Source organism: Triturus cristatus, chromosome 10 (genome assembly GCF_964204655.1).
Source record: "Triturus cristatus chromosome 10, aTriCri1.1, whole genome shotgun sequence".
NCBI lineage: Eukaryota > Metazoa > Chordata > Amphibia > Caudata > Salamandridae > Triturus > Triturus cristatus.
In genome coordinates this window covers 554,016,865-554,038,889 of record NC_140593.1, presented here as the reverse complement: position 1 = coordinate 554,038,889, position 22,025 = coordinate 554,016,865, and the positions used below count along the sequence as shown (strand labels likewise).

The following is a 22,025-nucleotide window of genomic DNA, read 5'->3' as shown; positions in this document are numbered from 1 at the left end:
GGGGCTTGTCTTGAAGCGAGGAGGTGGCTTAACATATAAAGCTGCCGGCTTTGGAGCTGCAGAGCAGAGTTCGAGCCTCAGCATGGGCTGTATCACCTAATCATACATAAATAAATAAATTGCGATTGGGGGTGGAGGGGAGAGACAAATAAAACACAACACGCATTGAGGGGTGAAACAGATACAATTTCAACAAACGCTGTCAAATGTAGCAAAATTAAAACAAACACTGTCAAATGTAGCATCCAACTGAAACAAATGGTGCACAGAATCGAATGGAGGAATTGTGGCACAGCTTATAAGCAGCCGAGAACAGGACTCGAGTGAGGGCTGTATTAATAATAAATAAATGGAGTTCTCGGATGGGGTGGGGAGACACAAATAAAACAAGCATAGGCAATGCAATGGGGAGGGGAGTGGCACATGAAGAAAGTAGTCTGTGCAGTAAAGGGGCCAATAGCCGTGGAAGGACACAAATGAAGACATGTCCATCAAAAGGAGGGACTAACAAACCTGCACCCAATCGGAAGGCAGCATTTAAGACACAAGCCAATGGAAATGATGGGTGGAGAGTGGGCGGAGCTTCCACACTATAGTGTATACTGCATGTCTCAACGAGACAGCGCAAGCGCTGCCTAGGCGAGACCTTAAAAGGTTCTGCTGGCTACTTACTCAGAGTACAGATTTCCTCCCTCCATATTTGTCACAGAGGTAAGTTTGTTATATATAATCGACTTTATTAGAGTGAGGCCTTTATTATTCTGGCTATCTATTTGGAGCAACGAGCAGGCTGTTCTTAGAAATGACTGCCTCCGAATTCCGTGTTTGGAATATATTAAGTCTGAATTTGGAAAAATTGGTATGGAGAAGGTCTTTACAGAGAAAGAACTATGCCATTCTTTTAATAGAAGGGAAGTAGCCTTGGCTTTTTATGATCTGGTGCAGGAAAGTCTCATTCAAAGCACAGTAGGGAAACCAATAATATCCGCAGATTTGTTCTTGAATACCTCGCCGTCATCTCCAGTCTATTTAGTGCAGCCTAGTGGGAGATAGGAGTGCGCTGTTAGGTTTCGCGCCAACACTATTGAATACTTACTGTGCTTTACTCTTGGGCACCAACTGAACCTTCCTGCTATTCCTTGCCTATGTAATAAGTCAGGCCAAAATATGACCTTTTTTTGTTGTCTTGTAAATTGTAAATTGATACTTGTATAGCGCACTACTCACCCGCAAGGGTCTCAAGGCGCTTGTACAAATACCGCTGTGGAACCCATCCTGGCTTTCCCTGTGAGGTGTCCACTCCTGGGCACCCCCAAGGTGGAGGCCAGGCATCCTTAGCGTTGTGGGGGCCGTTGTGGAGATTAAGCAAGCTATTGCCCAGAGTTGCAGAGTGGCACTCCATGATTGGAATAGGCACCGAGGCGAGAATTGTCAGGTCCGTGGAATTTTTGAGCCCAAGACCCGCCGAGGCGGGGAATTGAACCCTGGTCCCGGGCCAGACCTCTGCATCAGGGTCTGCCGCTCTAACCATTGAGCCACATTTGTACATTTTATGAATTGTACACTAGGCTATTTTTGATTCCACTTTTTAAAAGGAAATACCATATTAGGCAGTGCAAAGCTATGTTCTATCAATTATCCAATTGTCAGACGGTAAAACAAGTTTATACGTAGGCTTATTCTTAAGACATGCTGTGAGGGCACGTGTCACTATTACTTTTACAATCTGCTGCCAACTTGAAGTGTTATTTACCGATCTTTTTAATATATATTGTGGTGTATAGACGTGCTTTTATCCGATACATAAAAGTTTGACAATGAAACATGTTTTTAAGTAGGTTAATCTTAAGACTCTGTGAAGGCATGTGGCACTTTATTTTTAATAATTTGCTGCTATCTAATTCTTTCTTGAAATATTCACTTATGCCTTTAACTGGATGAAATGTTAATTGTTATATAATACTTTATTCTGAAGGTTTTTCCTTCCATAAAAGTATCAAACTGAAGTACAGAAGTTGTGTTCAAAGCTCACTTAGGAAGGAATCTTAAGCTTTTAGATAATCTTTTGTCTTAAATTGATGCGGAAACTTGAATGGCGAGATTGATAATCAGTCATGTTACCTCTATAAACAAAGGTCACACAAAGCAGTCACTTATGGGTTCATTCAGTTCATAGAAAAGAATACAGCGATATCTCAAAAGCTTTGAAAATACCTGCTGATATGGCGCAGTTAGCAAAGTCCTCAGTGCAGTTATTTAGTGAGCCCCCTGGTGAGTTCGAATTTAACCCCTTCGCTGCTAAGCCTCTCCCCACCCCCTGTGCTAATTCTTTTTTTGGCTATTTGGGGGTAGTTCGCACTTAGGCCCCTGTAACTTTTGTCCACATAAGATATCCATGCCAAATTTGCGTCCTTTTCTTCCAACATCTTTGCGAATCCCCCTGGAGGGGACCCAGAAATTAGCCAAAATACTGCCATCTCCATTTATTTTGAAAAAATGGGGGAAAATTTGCTGCAGAAGAAATCGTCTGTTTTTTCCCCTGCAAATGGCATCAACAAAGGGTTTGCGGTGCTGAAGTCACCATCTTCTCAGCTTTTAGGGACAGGCAGACTCTTGTCAGAAAACCAAAATGTTCTACACAGTTTTGGCATTTTACTGGGACATAGCCTATTTTTGCTTTTTTTGTGTGCTTTCAACCGCCTGCCAGTTAGTGGTAGAAATGGGTGTGAAAGCAATAATGGATCCTGAAAAGCTATACATTTTTAGAAAGTAGACAAAATTCTGAATTCAGCAAGGGGTCAATTGTGTAGATCCTTTAAAGTTTTTTTTTTTATAGAAACTATCAGTTGAAAATAAAATGTGCAATTAAGTTAAAAGAAAACATCCTTTTGTGCCAACGTTTTCACCTGTAACTTCTAAGTATGACAACAGATTTTTTAAAGCAATATACGTTACATCCGCAGAACCCTTCTGGTTGTGGGGATATATAGGACTTGTAGGTTCACAAAGAACCCAGAGCCAATAGCTGAGTTGCAGCTTGCAATGGTTTTTCATTGTGTACCGGGTATATAGCAATTAAATATAAAGAGTGAAAAGTAGGTACCAAGGAAACCTATATATTTCCGAAATGGGAACAAAATACATCGTCCATAAACAACAAACATTTATAGGCAAAAGGTGTTCAGTATCCACTCTACACGTTGGGACACCAGTAAAGTCCGGCAATGCCGGCTGCACCATGCCTGGGGCAACCCAGAGGTAGCTCTGCCAATGGGAAGCCTTGCTGCCCCAGGCTGCTGCCCAGATGTCTCTTGCTGTACTATTGGCACATCAGTGTCCTCCTCTAAAAGTCACTTCATCTGCACTAATAAGTGGCTTCCTTATTCGATGATTCCTCGTGGAAAGAAAACTCAATGACAAAATCTTCCACTGTCTCCTCTGCCTCAGATGCAGTCAGTCTCTGAACCATGGTAAGAGGAAGACTCGAATCATACCAAAAATCTGCTGAGCAGTAATCTTGCGGCTAGCCATAATTCTTTCTAAAAAAAAAAAAAAGAGACTTCACAAATAAGCCAACAAACACTGTGAAATTCAAGTAATAAACAAAGTGTGGCTTTATCACAAAGATCTATATACTCAAACTATACAGCTAACTTGCCTGAGACAGCTACACTCACCAGGACCTACTCTGCAGAGACACAGCAAAAACCAACAATATCCCACTACAAAGAAACAACTACGGCAACAAAATACACATCCAGCACAGATTCTAAAAGATTTTTACAAAAGCTAAACATACTGCTATTACACCATTTACAAAAAACACATTCATGCAGGGAAATGAAACTAATTAAAATTAAATAGTACATAAAAGTTTTCTTACCAAACACATGCAACTACACAAACTGCAGAACCCCCAGCAAAGAAACCGCAACCTGGAAAATCAGTCAAAATAGCAAAAGCCTTGAACTAGAATAAAAAGAAGAAATAAAACATTACAATCGCAAATCACAAAAAATAAAACCATTAACATAGCACACTGTCACATCTGTCAGATGGGCCTTCAAATAAATCCTACAAGTATCAAAAAAGGGAGGATGGGGGCAGAAAAAGGCTGATGGAAAATGCCCCTATTTTGAAACTTGAAGGATTTTCCTTACGCAAGGGATTGCCCCATGCGCTTTAAATCAATAACCCTGGGTCTAGTGGGGTTTCTGGGGGGGGGGGGGGGGCAGAAACGAGCAGAGCAAAAACTTGTCCCCTTTGGAACCGACCCTTGCTAATAAGTAGCTTCCATCTACAAAAAAAAATCCCTGGTGCCTAGTGGGGTTTTCTACCCCCCCACTGGGGGCAGAAAGCCACAAAATGGCCGATCTGTCACCAGGGGGGTCAGAAACGAATTATCGCCCTTTGGAAGTGACCCTTGCCCAAGAGGTCGCTTTCATCTACATAAAAGGAATCCCTCACCCCTAATGGGATATTCTGCCCAGAAACCAGCAGGAAAAAATGCCCCCAGAAAGGCCCAAAAAACAGGCTGACGTCACACGACCGCTGAAGGGTGGGGGGGGGGTCAGGGGTGGCAGGGGAAACTCTTCCGCTGCCATCCCTGCTTGGGGGTGTAGATGGGCTACCCATGGGGGCTTAGCGCCAGCGCTTCACCCATAGGTGGGTGCCATGACGGGACTGTTCCATCATGAGCATAGAAGGGGTTGAGACTCTAAAATATATTGATCTCCTAAGCTACCCAATTCCAGATAATCTGTTAGTGGAAATTCAAACAGTAAGTTCACTAGATTAATACCATGTATTTGATAAGTTAAGACTATCAGTGCCTCTTCTGTTTATTCGTTGACATGGTGTTTAGGTCAATTTCCACACTAGGTACAACCAACCAAAGTTATGCTCCTTTGTTCATATGCACTGGAGATGGGCGAGCCACTGATGGCTCACCCTGATGCACAGCTCTTCCTGTCTTCTTGGACCCTCCAAGCAACAACAAGGTCGAGCTTCTTTCTAGCGTGCATTCATCTGTTATTATTGCATCAATCTCTATGCCCCACTGGGTGCAGCATAGGAGGGACTCGCCAGCACTAACGGCTATTTGTTTCCCCAGTCAAAATGCCAGACTTTGGCGAGACCCTCCTCTCCTACACTAATTGGGGCTTGGAGAATAATGTGGTGGCCCAAGGGAAGGTTGTGGAGGATGCAAAAAGGATGGTCTTTGGCCATTTTGTAGTCTGGACCCTTCCTAGAGGCATTCCTATTGGATCTTTTAGCACAGAACAATGCGGAGACTTCAAGTGATCTGTGATTGGCAGATGAGGTAGTGGGGCATCGGGAGCAAGAACTGAAGTCATTGAGGTGGCAGAGAAAGATAGAGATGAGGAAGTGAAGCAGTGAAAAGAGTTGAGCATAAAGACTGGAGAAAGTAGGTGTTAGGGAGCCAGAAAGAAATGGAGTGTTAGAGTGATGGAAAGAAGAAAAGCTAGCACATGGTGAGATGGGGAGTGTATTTACTTAATATGTTGATGGCACAGCTTGTGTATTGGCTGTTAGAGCCAAGAGACTCATGCCTTGGCGCTGGCTTATTGCTTCCTGAGAACTATTGCCACCTCTAATTAAAATAGCATATTTGCCCCTTCTGTTTAATATGGGAAGCAGGGGAAAAATGAATTATAAACTAGTAGGTTTTAATCTTCGTTTTTATTTATAACATTTTTTTCCCCTCTTTCTAGGACGTGGAAACCAACTCTCCAGCCTATCTAGCTGGTCTTCAACCCCATACTGACTACATTGTCGGCACAGATCAGATACTTCAGGGGGTAGGATTTATATATTTTTTTAACCATGTATTGTAATGACCGTATTTGTTCTGCACTGATATCAATGTATTTGTGCATTTGTTTCACTTGATGTCATGAGATCATAGCTTTTTGTTAAGTTACTAAATTATTTAGTCTAACCTACCTCCCTTCATTTGCGTTTTTTACTAGCTAGTTGCCCTTTATTTAATTGAACAGGTGAACACATCTAATTTCCCATTCCCAATCTTTTTCAGTCTGAAGATTTCTATGCGTTAATCGAATCCCATGAAGGGAAGCCTTTGAATCTTATGGCTTATAATACAGAGACTGATTCCTGCTGAGATGTCATTGACACCCAGTGGAGCCTGGGGTGGTGAAGGAAGGTACTAAGTGAATTTTTCTTTTTCAATCGGTTCTACAGCGACCAGTGTAATCTTAGTGCAATTTAATGGCGTTTAACTCCTTGCTTTCAGAGTCCAAGCATCTACATTTCTAGTTGTGTTCTACAGGCCTGATTTACGAAACTTTTTGTAGTATGTAAAGTAGTACTCCAGTAATACTACTTAATGCCAAATTCAATTCACATACCTACGGGTGGAGATTAACCCATCCACTTGTCGTTTGTGGGCTGAGATCTCTGCAAGCAGAGATATGCTGTTTTAGGTTGGGTAGTGGTTGAGGGAGGAATAATTACTCAAATGGGTAAGTGTTTTGGGAAAATTGAGGGGATTGAGAGGGACTAGCCTAGTAAATACATACCCACAAAAGAATAAAACCCTTGCAGTTCACAAAATATTTTCTTAGTTACTACAGCCCTAAAAGTGTTAAAACAGGCTTAAATGTACCCCAGCCCAGCCTTGGAGTAAGTCTTTCACTACACTTGACAACACTCCTAAAGAAATTGATGGAGGCAGGGATTTAAACTAACACCTCATAGGAAATAATATGAATTAACTTCTATATTGAAATCATATATACTTCCAAACACAGATGCTCACTCTATCCCTCCAGTAGCCCTTTCAGGACAGGTGCAGTTACACAGGAATGAGCACCTATTAAGACATGAACTCCGTTCCATTATTTAAGTGCTTTGTCAATCCGTAATACACCAACAATGATGCAACCTGCCGGTTCGCCCCCAGTCCAACAGCTCTACCTATAACACAGCTCACCAGGAGACCATGAATATTCCTGGCATGAGCTGCCCATGCACCCACTTCCCCCTTACATAACAACGCGATAAATCTAATAATGCAATATAAGAATACAGTAAAATAAGAACCAGGTTTAGTGCATTCTACTTACAAGTGGATAACTAAGGGAGGAGGGAAAGGAGTAGAGAACTCAAAAGAACAGCAAATATTTAAAAATAATTAGCAAATCATTTAATCACAACCTCTGAAACGAATATGAGCCCTACTATGTCTTGTGGCATGAGACTGAACGATTCCCTCCTCCCCGAACAGCACTCTTGCACAGAGTTGTCAACATCTTCACCAGGGGGTAACTTGCTGCCTTTGTACTTTGCGAGCCTAGACATGTTCCACCTGCAGCCTGTGTGAACTGATACCACATTCTTCTTGATGGAGGTAATGACGAAAAGCCCCATTTACTCTTTTGCACCTTTCCTGTACCATCTTGGTTTCTTTACCAAAGCCTGATCTCTCCCCCCCCCCCCCCCCCTTACGTTCCACCTCTTGCTGTTCATGGGGTTTTCTCATCAAACCTTTGCTTGTCTCTTTTCTGGTATAGACAGGACTCTGGCACCCACCTCCATCTTGTCCAGCATATCAGAGCCCCTTACAGGCAACACTCCGGATTGAGCTTAGCTGGTCTGCGCCTGAAGGAGTCAAAGGGTGACTGCTGTGTTACACAGTTAGGCAAGGGATGATGTGCCCATCGCATGTCCCTAAGCACACCCTTTCGTGGTTTCTACAGCTCTTTGCGAACATGCCTTTACCATCCTGTTCATGCACTTAGCAGGACCTCTGGCGCATAGAGCTGTCTTCTGGTGTGTTATTCCAAACGGACTCAAGAACTCCTGCATCTCTCATGAGGGAAACTGCACCCCATTAACTGTTGCCAGATGTTTGGTTACACCATCTCCCGCAAACTCGTCCTTGAGAAACTCCAAGACCCTCTTAGTGCACACATTACTCACACCCTTGGTGAAACCCAATTCGATGTGTAGGCCACCAACAACACAAACCTTTCAGTTGGCTGTAACAACTCAAAAAGGCACATGATGTCCAGGCACAATTTTGTCATAAGCTCATCCGGTACAACAACTGGTGTTAGAGGAGCAGTATTAGTCACATGGGTCCTGTCATTGGATGCACACAACTAGCAATAATTCACCACCCCTTCCACCTAGTGATCCATGCCCGGCCACCAATACCTCTCCCGCACCCGGGCTTTCGTGAGACTTCTACCCAGGTGTCTTTAATGGCCTAGATTAACTACCTTGGATCTCATGCTCTTGGTCGATACAACTTTCTCACCAGATCATCTTGGTACAACGCTAGTTGATCCCTCACCAACCAGACAGGTTTTTTTTTTTTTTTGTTTTTTTTTTTTTTTTAAAAACCTTTATTTTGGTAAATGCACAATACACAGCGTCTGCCTACAACCTCTCGGGGCCGGCCGCTATGACATATCAGAAAAGGATAAAAGAAAAAGAAAAAGGAAAAAAAAAAAAAAAAAAAAACCCAATTGGGCAGAGCGCCGTTAAAGCAATCTCTGAGTGAAAAGTACCGTGTAGAACATAGAACAATAATGTCAGGATAAGAAAAGGTTTAATTTTATGATTTTGTCGAGTACAATGTAGTGAACTACGAAAAGAGTCGAAGCTGATCACTGACCAGGAGAGACATCACCGTTCACGGAGCACCCAGAAGGAGGCGTTATATAGGAAGGCATTTGTGAGGAAACAGGTGGCCACCATCCAGGAACTAAGAGCAAACGCTATACCACAGAATGATAGAACACAATAAACTCCCTACTAACACTGAACCCCGACCCCGAAGAAACAAAGAAACATAGAAGAGAAAGAAACCGAAGAAGAAGAGAGAAAGAAGGAGAAAGAGGGCCATAGAGACAAAGAAAAGACATAAAACACATCCCATCCCCCCACCCTGCATACCAGCGGAAGGCCACGGCCCACCCCCCCCCAATAGGCATGCCCGTCGCCCCAAAAGAACCCCAAGTGGGAAAGAGAGTCTGGAGAGTGGGAAAGAACATCCCAGTCTCCGACTCCCAGAGAAGACAGGAGGAGGAAATTTTACATACTCCCGGTCACCACCAGCCCCATAAGCATCCCCCACCCTGAGTATCATCAGCACAACTGAAGTAGCAAGCAAAGCAGCAGGTGGGGAGACTTTATTCCAAATGTGCGAATAAATCAGATAATTAGCAGTCCCATCCTAGTCCCCGCCCGCCAATACGTACAGCAAACTAAAGGAAATCGCCCAGCCCTGGCCCGATCCTAAGTGGCCCCACAGATCCACCCCCGCAATCAACAATAGCAAATTACACGCATGCGGCACATCAGATACATAGACAAATATTCTAGTCCGGGTCATGCCAGGCGGTCAGGCAGGATCATCAAGGGAGGCAACATCAGCCCTGGCCAGAACGCTGAAACCCCACCAAGCATGGCCACCGCTGGGAGTGTATCTCAGGCAGAACAAAGGAGCAAGATGGCCGCTCCCGGCACAGAAGACGCAGAGGAAGAGGAAGCCAGAGTTCCCAATCATAGACCATCACCACATCGATAGTGACCAACACAGTTTTCCCCACAGAACGGCACACACTCCGGCGATGTTGAGGAAGCCGTGGCAACACTTGCAGAGGCAGAGTCTCAGCTTGTAAAGTGGAAGGGAGCTTTGTATCTGCAACTTTGTCATTAAAAGAACACTCGACACTGTAGCCAGGGAGAGGACGTTCCACAGTATCCCCCTGTCGCCACATTGTATCCGCCTCGAAGGGAATGAGAGGCATTGGGGGGTCAGACAACCGCAGTAGTTCCCTGGATGGCATAGCGACATCGATCTTCCGCTCCAGTTCTCGAGTGTTTTTCCACAGTGTCGCCCCCAAGTCTTCCAGGGCTAGAAGGATATCACTATAGGTCAGGTCTGCTCCCCGCTTCAGCATGTCGGCAGTATGCAAAGGCGCCGCCGGGACACCCTCCAGCTCGACAGTAGGCAGGGCAGCCTGCGTCAAAGATATGGAGGCTTCCGTCTTTCCGGCGAGGTAGACCGGCACCGCCACCATTTTTGCAGTCAGCCCACATCGGAGAGGTGAGGGTGACTCCATTGGACGGAGGAATAGCATTTAAGGCAAGAAGAGATACTGCTCGCTATACGGGGCTCACACGATGTGAGAGCCCCCGGCTGTATAGCAATGCGGGTGGTGGGCGCTCTAAAACGGATACCGCTCTGACCGCTGGTAGCATGACAAAGGAAGGTTCGCCAGCCCGGACCCAATCATACAGGCATTCTCTCCGTCGCGAAGAAGGCTCCGCCAAGCCGCCCACTCCACAGCCGGTCACATTTCCCCAGGCGCCGGTCCGGCCCCAGGTCGTCTCACCGTACGTGATAAGCGGTGTCCGGTGGCGGTGGTCGGGCCAGAGTGCGTGGGCAAAGTCCAAAGTCGGCAAACTCTATGAATCCTCGACCAAAAAAGCCGGCGGGGACATCGGAGGAATGCGGAAAGTGTCAGCGCATTCGTGGTTACATTTGCTCGCGCTGTAGGCAGGATTAAAGATCAGGATGTCATGTAAACAGCAGACGGGCTGCGGAGCCGGGAGCTCAGACGTCCTGTCCGTCCGCCATCTTGGCTCCTCCTCCCAACCAGACAGGTTTTAACTCCGGATCCAGCTCTTTGCAATCAGGCCAACTCTTCACCACTTGTTTTAATTGTGGTGATCTCCTCATCCTCCTCCCCACTCTTCATCCACTCATCCCTCGTGATCGCTGGTTCCCTTATGCAACTTACACAACCCAGGTCTTCAATAATCACCTCATTTCTACCTTCCTCTGGTAGACGAGACAAACAGCAGTTATGTTTGCTAACCCAGGGAGGTATTGGTCCTGAAAGGTTAACTCTTCTAACCCTTCGCTCCACCTCTTAAGTCTGGGAATCATCCTGTCACTTTGGTTGCAGGAGAAAACTTGGGGTCTGATCTTTACTACCTAGAAAAGGAATGCCCCACAAATAAAACTTTAAATGTTTCACTGCCCGTTATCGCTAAAGTCTCTCTCTCAAAGCACGAGTAATGCTCCCCAAACTTCTTAAGGGCCCTGAAGGCAATTGAAACTACCATCCGTTCTCCATCATCAATCTGAGACCGCACCGCCCCCAGCCCCTTGAAACTGGTGTCACTAGTTAGAATGGTTTTTCTCCTTGTGTCAAAACGTACTAGGGTGGGCATCGTGCCGATTCCCGACTTCACAGCTTGGAATGCCATTTGAGACTCGGGTGACCTTAAAGTGCACCCTTTTTTTCAGCAAAGCTCTTATGGGCTCCACTACACTGACAAAACCCTTTATGAACTTGGAATAAAATCTGCGAGCCCCAAGAATGATCTCACCTGTTGTCTGTGGGGAGCACACACAAAATGGTCTGCTAGTTCTAATTTGGGTTGAATGCCCTCCCCGGAAATGACATTACCCAAGTAGGTGACAGAAGTAACTCCAATCTTGCATTTCTGCTGTTTCAGCAAGAGTCCTTTCGCCTCTAATCTACTCAACACTTCTTGAAACCCTGTTATGCTCGGTCACATTCTTGCCATAAATGAGAATGTCATCCTGGAAGAATAAGATGTTGGGTAACTCTCCCATGATAATCTTCATTATCCTTTGAAAACAGGCGGCAGCCGAGGCCAGCCCAAATGGCATCCTGATAAATCAATAAGCCCCCAATGGCTTTGCTTACTAGGTGAGATGCTTTGAGTACTAGTGCAGCTGCTTGTACCTGGTGATAGGCTGAGGAAAGATCCAGGACTGAACATTTTAGTTCCCTTAAGCTTAGTGAGTGACTCTGAAATATTGGAGTAGTTGGTGATCCACTTATTAATTTCTCTTAACTCCACACACATCCTTATGGCCTTCCCTCCATCTTTGGATCCCAAAACCATTCTGATGACTATCTTCTCAATGATGTCAGAATGTAAAAGTCTATATCCTACTTCAAGTGCTTGAGCGCCAAGTTATGAACTTTAGGTATCTTATGCACACAATGTTTAGCACCCTTTTTCCACACAATCCTGTGTTTGAAATCCTTGAGCAACCCACACTCTTGTTTAAATACCTCAGGAAATTCATCATAGAAACTTATGCCACCACCACACGCAGTCAGCATCACCTGGTCTTGTGCTTTGGGATTTACTATAATCCCCATATATCTTTGGTGTGTCCCCTCTTGGCTACGTAAATTTTCCCAGTGGTTTCTCTGCCTTTAGATTCAATTATTTTTACTACATAGCCTAGAACATCAATGTGTGAACCCCCATAGCTGACTGGGTTGATATCTGCTGGAAGCAATGTCTTATTGGGAATCTCATTATCCCAAAGTTGGTATACAGTCATTGTAAATGCGGATCCTGAGTCTGCCAAACACCACAAGTTTTTCCCCCAATTTCAATCTCACTTGGGCATAACAGATCCCAGGTTCACCTCAATCTTTACATTTAAGACCACCGTCTTTAGGGCTTCACACACTTTACACACTATCCACCATTCTTACCTCCGTTGAAGGTTTGCAGACCCTTGCGTAATAGCCTTTAAACTCTCACTTCTGACAAGTGAGATTCCTAGCATAACAGCTGGGGCTATTGGACATGACTAGAGTTCCCACACCTAAAACCTTTCGATTTGCCACCGTTGGACGGAGCTTTAAACTTTGTTCTTGCAGCAAGTTTTATCACATTAGTATCTACTTGCTGTTCTCTCTTACTCAGATAATTCAAGTACGCTACTCTACGCGGAATTATTTACTGTCTCTGTGGAGTGGTTTCTCATCTTTTACCCAGCCAGAAACATTTTCCATGCCTTCCACAGTAGCAGTTGCTTCCTTGAGGGATTTCTGGCCGGTAACTTTTCTTGCACTTGGTCACTGTTGTTGCACCTCACTAATTAATCTCTTATGAGGGAGTCCATGAGCTTTCTAAACTCACAGGTGCATGTCAATGCTTTCAAGAGGCTATGCAATTTCCGACCCTCTTATTGAACTCCTATTTTTAAAATTATTTGGAGCGTTTCTGGTCACTCGACGGTTGCTTTTAAAATTGTATTTTCTTACTGTATTGTGGGGATTGATGCTTGGAGGGACGAAGGGGCACTGGCTAAAACGCTTGGAGGGCTCTGGGGCTTTGTTTTTTGATTGCCTACTAGCGCGACCGGACGCATCCGCCATCTTGGGTGAGGCGGTTGCTCGGTTGGCGCTCTAGTGCGAGGGCGTTTCCTGCCCCTCGCGCTATAAATTTGTCATTTTCTGCCGATCCCGTCCTATACACTGGCTGCTCCCCTGCACTCACTGGGAGTTCTGCTGGAATTATTTACATTTTATCAAAGCTGTAACATATTTTTAAAATTATTTGGAGCGTTTCTGGTCACTCGACGGTTGCTTTTAAAATTGTATTTTCTTACTGTATTGTGGGGATTGATGCTTGGAGGGACGAAGGGGCACTGGCTAAAACGCTTGGAGGGCTCTGGGGCTTTGTTTTTTGATTGCCTACTAGCGCGACCGGACGCATCCGCCATCTTGGGTGAGGCGGTTGCTCGGTTGGCGCTCTAGTGCGAGGGCGTTTCCTGCCCCTCGCGCTATAAATTTGTCATTTTCTGCCGATCCCGTCCTATACACTGGCTGCTCCCCTGCACTCACTGGGAGTTCTGCTGGAATTATTTACATTTTATCAAAGCTGTAACATATTTTTAAAATTATTTGGAGCGTTTCTGGTCACTCGACGGTTGCTTTTAAAATTGTATTTTCTTACTGTATTGTGGGGATTGATGCTTGGAGGGACGAAGGGGCACTGGCTAAAACGCTTGGAGGGCTCTGGGGCTTTGTTTTTTGATTGCCTACTAGCGCGACCGGACGCATCCGCCATCTTGGGTGAGGCGGTTGCTCGGTTGGCGCTCTAGTGCGAGGGCGTTTCCTGCCCCTCGCGCTATAAATTTGTCATTTTCTGCCGATCCCGTCCTATACACTGGCTGCTCCCCTGCACTCACTGGGAGTTCTGCTGGAATTATTTACATTTTATCAAAGCTGTAACATATTTTTAAAATTATTTGGAGCGTTTCTGGTCACTCGACGGTTGCTTTTAAAATTGTATTTTCTTACTGTATTGTGGGGATTGATGCTTGGAGGGACGAAGGGGCACTGGCTAAAACGCTTGGAGGGCTCTGGGGCTTTGTTTTTTGATTGCCTACTAGCGCGACCGGACGCATCCGCCATCTTGGGTGAGGCGGTTGCTCGGTTGGCGCTCTAGTGCGAGGGCGTTTCCTGCCCCTCGCGCTATAAATTTGTCATTTTCTGCCGATCCCGTCCTATACACTGGCTGCTCCCCTGCACTCACTGGGAGTTCTGCTGGAATTATTTACATTTTATCAAAGCTGTAACATATTTTTAAAATTATTTGGAGCGTTTCTGGTCACTCGACGGTTGCTTTTAAAATTGTATTTTCTTACTGTATTGTGGGGATTGATGCTTGGAGGGACGAAGGGGCACTGGCTAAAACGCTTGGAGGGCTCTGGGGCTTTGTTTTTTGATTGCCTACTAGCGCGACCGGACGCATCCGCCATCTTGGGTGAGGCGGTTGCTCGGTTGGCGCTCTAGTGCGAGGGCGTTTCCTGCTCCTCGCGCTTCATAAATGACAACGAATCCCCGTCCGCGCAGCGGGCGGGCGCAGCGGGCGCGCCGATGGCGCGCCAGAGGCGCGCCAGAGGCAAGCCCGTCTGGGCCCGTCCGGGCCAGAACGGACCTAGGGCCAGGGATCTTGTCGGTTTCTACAGGTAACCTGACTAAATACTCCTCAGTAGACCTACTCATGCTAAAACCGCCCGATTCACGCTACTGCCTTCAGGGACTTAAACTTGCTGTTCCCTTCTTACCCTGCGAGTACTGCCCCCCCGCAGAACCCAGGAGTGTCGTAACAAAACCCTTGCGAAGGACCCTCTTAAAATAGGACTCCTTAATTGTAGATCGTTACCAAAACACTCCATTCAAATCTCTGAGTTGATTCTCGACTCACGATTAGATATTTTATATCTCACGGAAACGTGGACATCAGACTTTTCTAATTTTGATTTAATCAACTCGCTTCCTCCTGGCTTCTTGATTCAATGCCTCCATAGACTGCATGGAAAGGGAGGCGGTCTAGCCATTATCTACAGGGACAAGTTCTCTTGTAGAATAGCCCGAGGCCCTATTTTGGATGCGGAAAGTGGTCACTTCCACATACAGCTCTCTCCGAACTTCTCCTTAGCTGGATTATTGGTTTATCGCCCCCCCGGGCCGATTAAAAAATTTGCCAGCTCTATTTTGGACTATGTCCCCGTCTTAGCGGCGTCCTCTCCCTGTTTCATGCTTCTGGGGGATTTTAACATCCATTTCGATTTACAGGAAGACAATAGTATAAATGACTTTCGATCGGAACTTAGAACAGCTAATATGAATTTACATAATTTGGAACCTACCCATGTGAAGGGCCACCTGTTGGACTGTGTGTTCTCAAATATGGGGCACCTTCAAACAGGCCCCCCTCTTCCCTTACCCTGGTCTGACCATTTCCTTGTGGTAGGGGAGCTCAATGTCAGCCTGGACTCTTCTTGTTCCCGGCCGCAGAAGTCCCCCCCGATCTATAAGAGAATTTGGTCCCAACTCCCTACTGACAGCCTCTTGCGTTCCCTCGCTGAGTTCAGTCCCCCTCCTGGCCACGGGCCTTTGGAGGCCGATATCGCTTTCCATGACTGGCTTTGCCATGCGCTGGATGCGGTTCTGCCTGTAAAAAAGTGTGCCAATAAAACTAACAGTCATAAATCATCTTGGTACACTCCGGAGCTGGGGACGATGAGAAAGAACTGCAAGAGGCTTGAACGGGAATGGCGGAAGGACTGGGCCGCTAATAGTAAACATAACTATCGGGAAGCTATGAGAGCTTATAAAGCCGCACGGATCTCCACCAAGGCCGCCTACTTTGAGGAGCGAATAAATAAGGCAGGTAATTCTTCAAAGGAAGCCTATAAAATTCTCAAAGAGCTTATTACGGCTCCCATCGCCCCAGCCTCTCTGGCGGAGAATCCCAATAGATGCAATGAGCTGGCCCAGTTTTTTGATACTAAAATACAAAATATCCTAGCTAGTCTTCCCCCGAGTTCAGGTAATATGAGCACAGCAGCCCCGAAGGGGGTTCTAGGCATGAAGGGTTTTAATTCTATCTCCCCCATTACAAGGGAAGCTTTCTGTGAGGAGCTGTTGGCCCTGAAGAGTGGCTCCCCGCTGGATCCTATGCCTATCCGGATCCTCAAACAATGTGTCGATCTAATTGTTGGCCCTGCAATGGACCTTCTGAATGCCTCCTTCACCCATGGAATTGTTCCACCAAGCTGGAAGCAGGCCATTGTGAAGGCCCTATTAAAAAAGCCTGGCCTTGACCCCATTGATTTGGCAAACTATCGCCCTATATCACTCTTGCCGGGCCTGAGTAAGATCGCGGAGAAGTTTGTTAATCGCCAGCTCTCCGGCTTCCTGGAAGACAACAATTTATTAGGCCGGTCGCAGACTGGTTTCCGCCCAGGCCATGGAACAGACACGGCCTTGCTAGCGATGGTGGAGGAAGCCAGATGTATCTTAGATTCAGGAGGTTCTGCAGCACTGGTACTCCTGGATCTAAGTGCAGCTTTTGATACGGTGGACTATAATATTCTGATCCACCGTTTAGGAAATATTGGAGTAGGGGGACGGGCACTACAGTGGCTTCAGTCATACTTGAGTGGTCGTTCTTATAAGAGGCCGATGGCGATTTTAGATCTTCGCCTATTCCCCTCCAGTGTGGAGTCCCGCAGGGCTCTTCGTTGAGCCCTACGCTTTTTAACGTCTATATGGCCCCGCTGGAGGAGGTGGTGGCACCCTTTGGAGTGACCATGGCAACCTATGCAGACGACACTCAATTGATTGTTTCCCTGTCTCTTTCAGAAAGCCAGGGGGAGAAGTTCGCTGCCTGCCTCACCAACATCGTGGCTTGGATGGCGGAATCCCGGCTTAAACTGAACGGGTCAAAAACTGAGCTAATGATTCTTGGCAATTTGTGCTCGTCACTGCCCAAGTGTATGTGGCCTGCCAGCATGGGAGTCCTCCCGGCCCCCAAGGACACCATAAAAAGTCTTGGGGTCTGGCTTGAACCTGAGTTATCTTTCATTACTCAAGCCAAGCGAGTGGCGGGGACGTGTTACGGGCTGCTTCGTTCAGTCCGGAAGATCCTGCCGCTCCTTCCTGACAACTCCAGGAGACTTCTTATCCATGGTTTGGTGCTTTCGAGGCTGGATTACAGCAATGCCCTCTTTCTAGCAGCACCTGAATCCACTCTGAATGTTCTTCAAAGAGCTCAGAACGCAGCTGCGCGGATGCTTACTGGTACAGCCAAGACCTCCTCAGCTCGGCCTGCTTTGGAGGCCTTGCACTGGTTACCAATAAGATCCCGCATCAAATTCAAATCCCTCTGCATGGTGTTTAAGGCTCTACAAGGATCTGGGCCCCCCATTCTTAGAGATTTGATCCGCCCCTATCAACCCTCCCGTGCCCTTCGCTCTGAAGCTGGGAACCTTGTAGCAATACCCAGAGCAAAAAAGGTGAAAACAGGTGGACGTCGTTTTTCTATTAATGCGGGCCATCTCTGGAATTCCTTACCAGTGGCTCTGCGTAACGAATCCAACCTGACAAAATTCCGCAAAACACTTAAGACCCTTCTTTTCCCTTTGTAGGTTCCTTCTGATGTTCTGGGACAGTGGCTTAGTGTATTACTTAGCGCTGGGACGCTCAAGGGCAGCCATGCGCTTTAGAAATCCGTTTTCATTTCATTTCATTTCATTTCTATGCTCTGGTAAAAAAATTCTTTCGTGTACAAGCTTTTACACGATGACCAAAATACTGTTCATTCATATTGAGAATCACAAAGAGGGGGACTAGGAGCCAGATTAAGGTCCAGTACCCATGCGCCTCACTATAATTGACACGTGTAATCAGTAAAGAAAAGGTGTGGTTGGAATATATGTTTCTAGGGGGATCTTCCTTATTTGGAAGTGTTGCCCTCCAACACCCTTGTGGGTGTCATGCTTCATCCTTGGGCGTTTGGCTCCTCGTGGGGCTGGAGCTGCAATGCCCCAAGGGTCCTGCGAGAGGGCTCTTTGGCGGAGATCTTTTCTTGTATCAGCCGTGACTGTGCATGCGGGTGTGTGAGGTATATTGTGTAAGGTGGAGAGTGTGATCTTAAAATTACCTAAAGGAGATCAAATTTTATTCAGAGACCCTTCGGTAAGGTTAAAAACGAAGATGTGGTAGTGTGCGCAAGGTTATAATATGCCACTACTCAGTGAGTGTTGTAGTGAACTGCTGTGGTTTCACTATTCAGGTCGACATGTTTCACGCTATGTTGGTCCAGCACTGGATCCCTACCCCTGATTTTGGGTGGGTATCTAGATTCTTTTTATACTCAATCCCTTGTAGTGATACAGTAGATCCTAGGTATCTGTCATGCTCACCCCAGTACGAATCCATAAATCAACCTGGATGAAAAAAGAAAGATATAGGTAAAGGGCTTAAAATATCCAAACAATCAATGTTTTATTGTGGACAGCACATATGATGCACGTATGGTCTCTGCATATCATCGTATAACGCAGTGCCATGCCATGCTGTGCTGTCTGACCTCTACGTTAGCTCTTCTATTGGTGAGTGCCACCAGTGCCTAAATCACTTGTGAAATCACTGGTTAACAGCAAGCATTATTAAAAAAAATATGTATATAGAGGACTACACAAACAGGAACTCACAACAGTGTTATTACAGATTAAAATGCATGGTCATTACCGACTCCCATGAGGTATTTGTATTTCTTACCCCTACTCCTAGGCCATAAGGTGCCCTAGGTCAAGGCCGGGGACCGAGATTATTGTGGTTCCTGTTAACATATAATATCGAAGGCGGAAGTGGTCCATGCATAGTTTCACAGATAGTGCACTCACGTGTCACTTTCTCCTCTGCGATCAATGTCCTAGTCACAGTTCCATGCGCGGTCAGCAGCCCGTCACCTACCCCTCGTCCTGCCTGCCTGCAGATGAAGTGCATGGCCGAAAGGGGTTTGCTTAAGTACAGAGAGCCTGGTTAACGAGTCTCACCTGCAGAGACCCAGAAGTACTCTGCGTCAAAGCATTGTGGTTACATGTGGGACCAAGGTGGTTGGGGCGTATGATAGCGGACATCTTGAAGAGGCTCCGTTCACGGTAGAAGATGTTCTACAGAGATAACGTGAATTGGTAGCGGCCATCTTGAGATGGTCAGAGGGGTCTCATGTTCTTACGGAGCTCCCGTTAATCAGTGGGCTCTCTGATGTTATATATGGGCAATCTTTGGCGTATCTCCAATAGTAGTCATAATGCAATCATTATGGAGGATATTATGTCAATCTTGATATTCTGTATATATTGAAATGTGTTCCATGTAATTCTTGTTTGACTATTCCCAGTAAGCTGGATTGCTGCGATGTCTAGACCGGGGTGGTCGGAACCTAGGTTCGCATACAGTCTGGCGTAGTATGTGGTCAAACTAATAAAAGTGACTATGGTGCTCGGGCATATGGTGGCAGCCAAGTTGAAGTAGTTGGGAGAATCTTAAATCTATCCGGGTATTTAGTTGATAGGGGATGGTGTTCTATTGTAGCCTACGATAGGCATGTGAGGTGACCTCCAATATTATTATACTACCCCAAATAAAGGAAATGGCTATGGTATCTGAACCTAGGTAGTCTATAGTAGTCATGTGAGGTAAGCACTCCAGAATTTTCTGATACTGTATACTTCGCATGCTATCCTAAATAAGGTAAATGGCTATGGTATCTGAACCTAGATGTTCGAGGCATCCAATAGCTGCCATGTCATTTACTCAGTAAAAATGCTCATGATCGCCCCAGGAATCCTTGATGGTACAGATTTGTTAAATTGTTAAATAAATAATAAATTTCTTTGTTTTCAGTGAGCGTGTGTGGACAAAAAGATCTTAGATTTTGCATCCGTTTGAATGTGAACCTGGGGTCTGAAATATCAAGGGTACTACTTTTGAGAATTGACCACTGTTCTTTATGATCGTCTAGATCTTGTTGGATAAAGGTGTAAAAGTCTAAACACAGTTTAGAGGATTATTCGTCTCATTCACGATTTCTGGCCCTTTTAAATGCCAGTTTGACTTTCCTCTTCAGATAATCCAGGATGGTCAGATTAGCACAACGTTCTTTAGCTTGGACATCCTACTCCGGGAGGGTGTCGCAGGTGCGTCTTAGACAAAGAAACAGACCGGACTGGAGACTATCCCGAAGTGCTTTAGGATGATGCCTCCCATAGAGAAGACTGTTGCGATCTGTAGGTTTTTTTTTTTTTGTAAACAAATTTTTATTAGTCAAATGCACAATCAGCGGAGCTCTGTATCCCAGAAGCATCCGTAGCATCCATGAACCAAATCCTGACTTTGACCGTTTTTCCATATAATGACAAAAAAAGAGTACAGAAGGGACATGCATATAAGATACAGCACAATTAAACAAAAAAAAAACAAACACCCCCCACCACCCCACACCCCATCGCACAACCAGCCCAGCAACATCAGCAGGTATAATCGGAGCTACAGTTCTACCCTCTCTCTGAAACATGTCCAATCGACACCATGCCCCCCAACACGCGTATGTTACATGCCCCCCCCACGACAAGGGTGGAAAGTACCGCAACCCACTCAATCCTTATGCTGGAATGGGATCTAAATCCAATCCCCTGTAGTCCGCCCAGCGCTTCCAGATTGTATAGTGTTTACGCGGGCAGCCTCGTGCTATAAAAATGGGGGCTTCAAGGCCCATACAAAAATCCAATCCTGTCTTCCACACTGAGACGGAGGGTGCGGCCGTCGCCTTCCAAGCCCTCGCAATGTCGCGTTTGGCAATGGTAAAACCCAGGAGCATCAGGTGGCGCTTGTAAACATTGCCTCCTATATCATCCATGACATGCAGGAGTACTAATTTAGGAGACCGAGGGAGATCCCAGCCCAGAACCTCCGAAAGGCATGCCAGTACACCCCGCCAAAACCTAGTCAGCGCAGGACATTCCCATGTAGTATGCAGCAGGGTCCCTAAATCATGCAGGCCGCGAAGGCAATTCGGGGACGCCACCAGACCGGCCCTATACAGTCTGACTCTAGTAAAATACACTCTATGCAGGTATTTAAACTGGATTAGGCGAAGGCTCACAGCAATAGCCGCACCACGTGGGGACGCCAAAGCCTCCGCCCAATCCTCCTCAAGTGAGCCCACATCCTCCTCCCATGCCCCACGGAGACGCTGCAACGATGGGGAGCAGTGCATTACCAGGGACTGGTAGATCCGCGATATCTTATGATCCCGCAGGTCCCCCATGAAAACTTTCGCCTCCACCGGACTGAAGTCGGCCAGCTCCTCCAGACCCGCCAAACTAGGAGAAAGAGCATGCCGGAACTGCAAATATTTAAAAAATTGTGTGCGCGGCATTTGAAAATCAAGGCCGCCAACTGCGGCAGACGCCCATTATGCCAAAGCGGCGTCTCAAGTCAGCCGATTCCACCAGCCCATCCTCCAACGCATGTCTCCAGACCTGAAACACCAACTGTCACATTCGGCAAGGAACGCCGCAAGGGCGCAGAATAGAGAAGCGTGTGTAGTGAGTGGTCTCCCATCAAACGGCGCTCCAGGGCGTACGCCGGATCCGACCTGTCGCCATACCACCATTCGTTAAGAACCAACAGGTGTGAGGCCATATAGTACGGGAGAATGTCCGAAGTCGCGAGTCACCCACAGTACGTGGATTTAAAGCAGGTGCGGAGAGCCACCCTAACAACACCCCCGCCCCAGAGAAACTGACTCAAGGCCACATTGACCTGGCGGAACCAACCCGAGGAGATAGGATACGGATGGTTTTGCAGCTGGTACAGCAA

General features: G+C 46.3%; 1 protein-coding gene and 1 long non-coding RNA gene across 4 annotated transcripts in view; one reads left to right on the top strand and one right to left on the bottom strand.

Annotated features, from left to right (window-relative positions):
- LOC146789710 (WD repeat-containing protein 48-like) overlaps positions 1-22,025 on the top strand; it is a 391,919-nt gene that overhangs the window by 127,034 nt on the left and 242,860 nt on the right. For all 3 annotated transcript variants that reach the window (XR_014970143.1, XM_085632045.1, XM_085632046.1), the window contains 2 exons: positions 5,736-5,822; positions 6,059-6,187. Coding sequence is in view for 2 of the 3 variants with exons in the window: in XM_085632045.1 (XP_085488171.1) it covers positions 6,147-6,187 (41 nt within the window). In the remaining variant the exon portion in view is untranslated. The remainder of the gene's footprint in view (positions 1-5,735; positions 5,823-6,058; positions 6,188-22,025) is intronic.
- Positions 281-22,025, bottom strand: part of LOC146789711 (uncharacterized) — a 184,358-nt gene continuing 162,613 nt past the window's right edge. Inside the window, exons 2-3 of the long non-coding RNA XR_014970144.1 lie at positions 3,884-3,969; positions 281-3,539 (exon numbers count right to left, since the gene is read on the bottom strand). This is a non-coding gene — a long non-coding RNA (uncharacterized LOC146789711). The remainder of the gene's footprint in view (positions 3,540-3,883; positions 3,970-22,025) is intronic.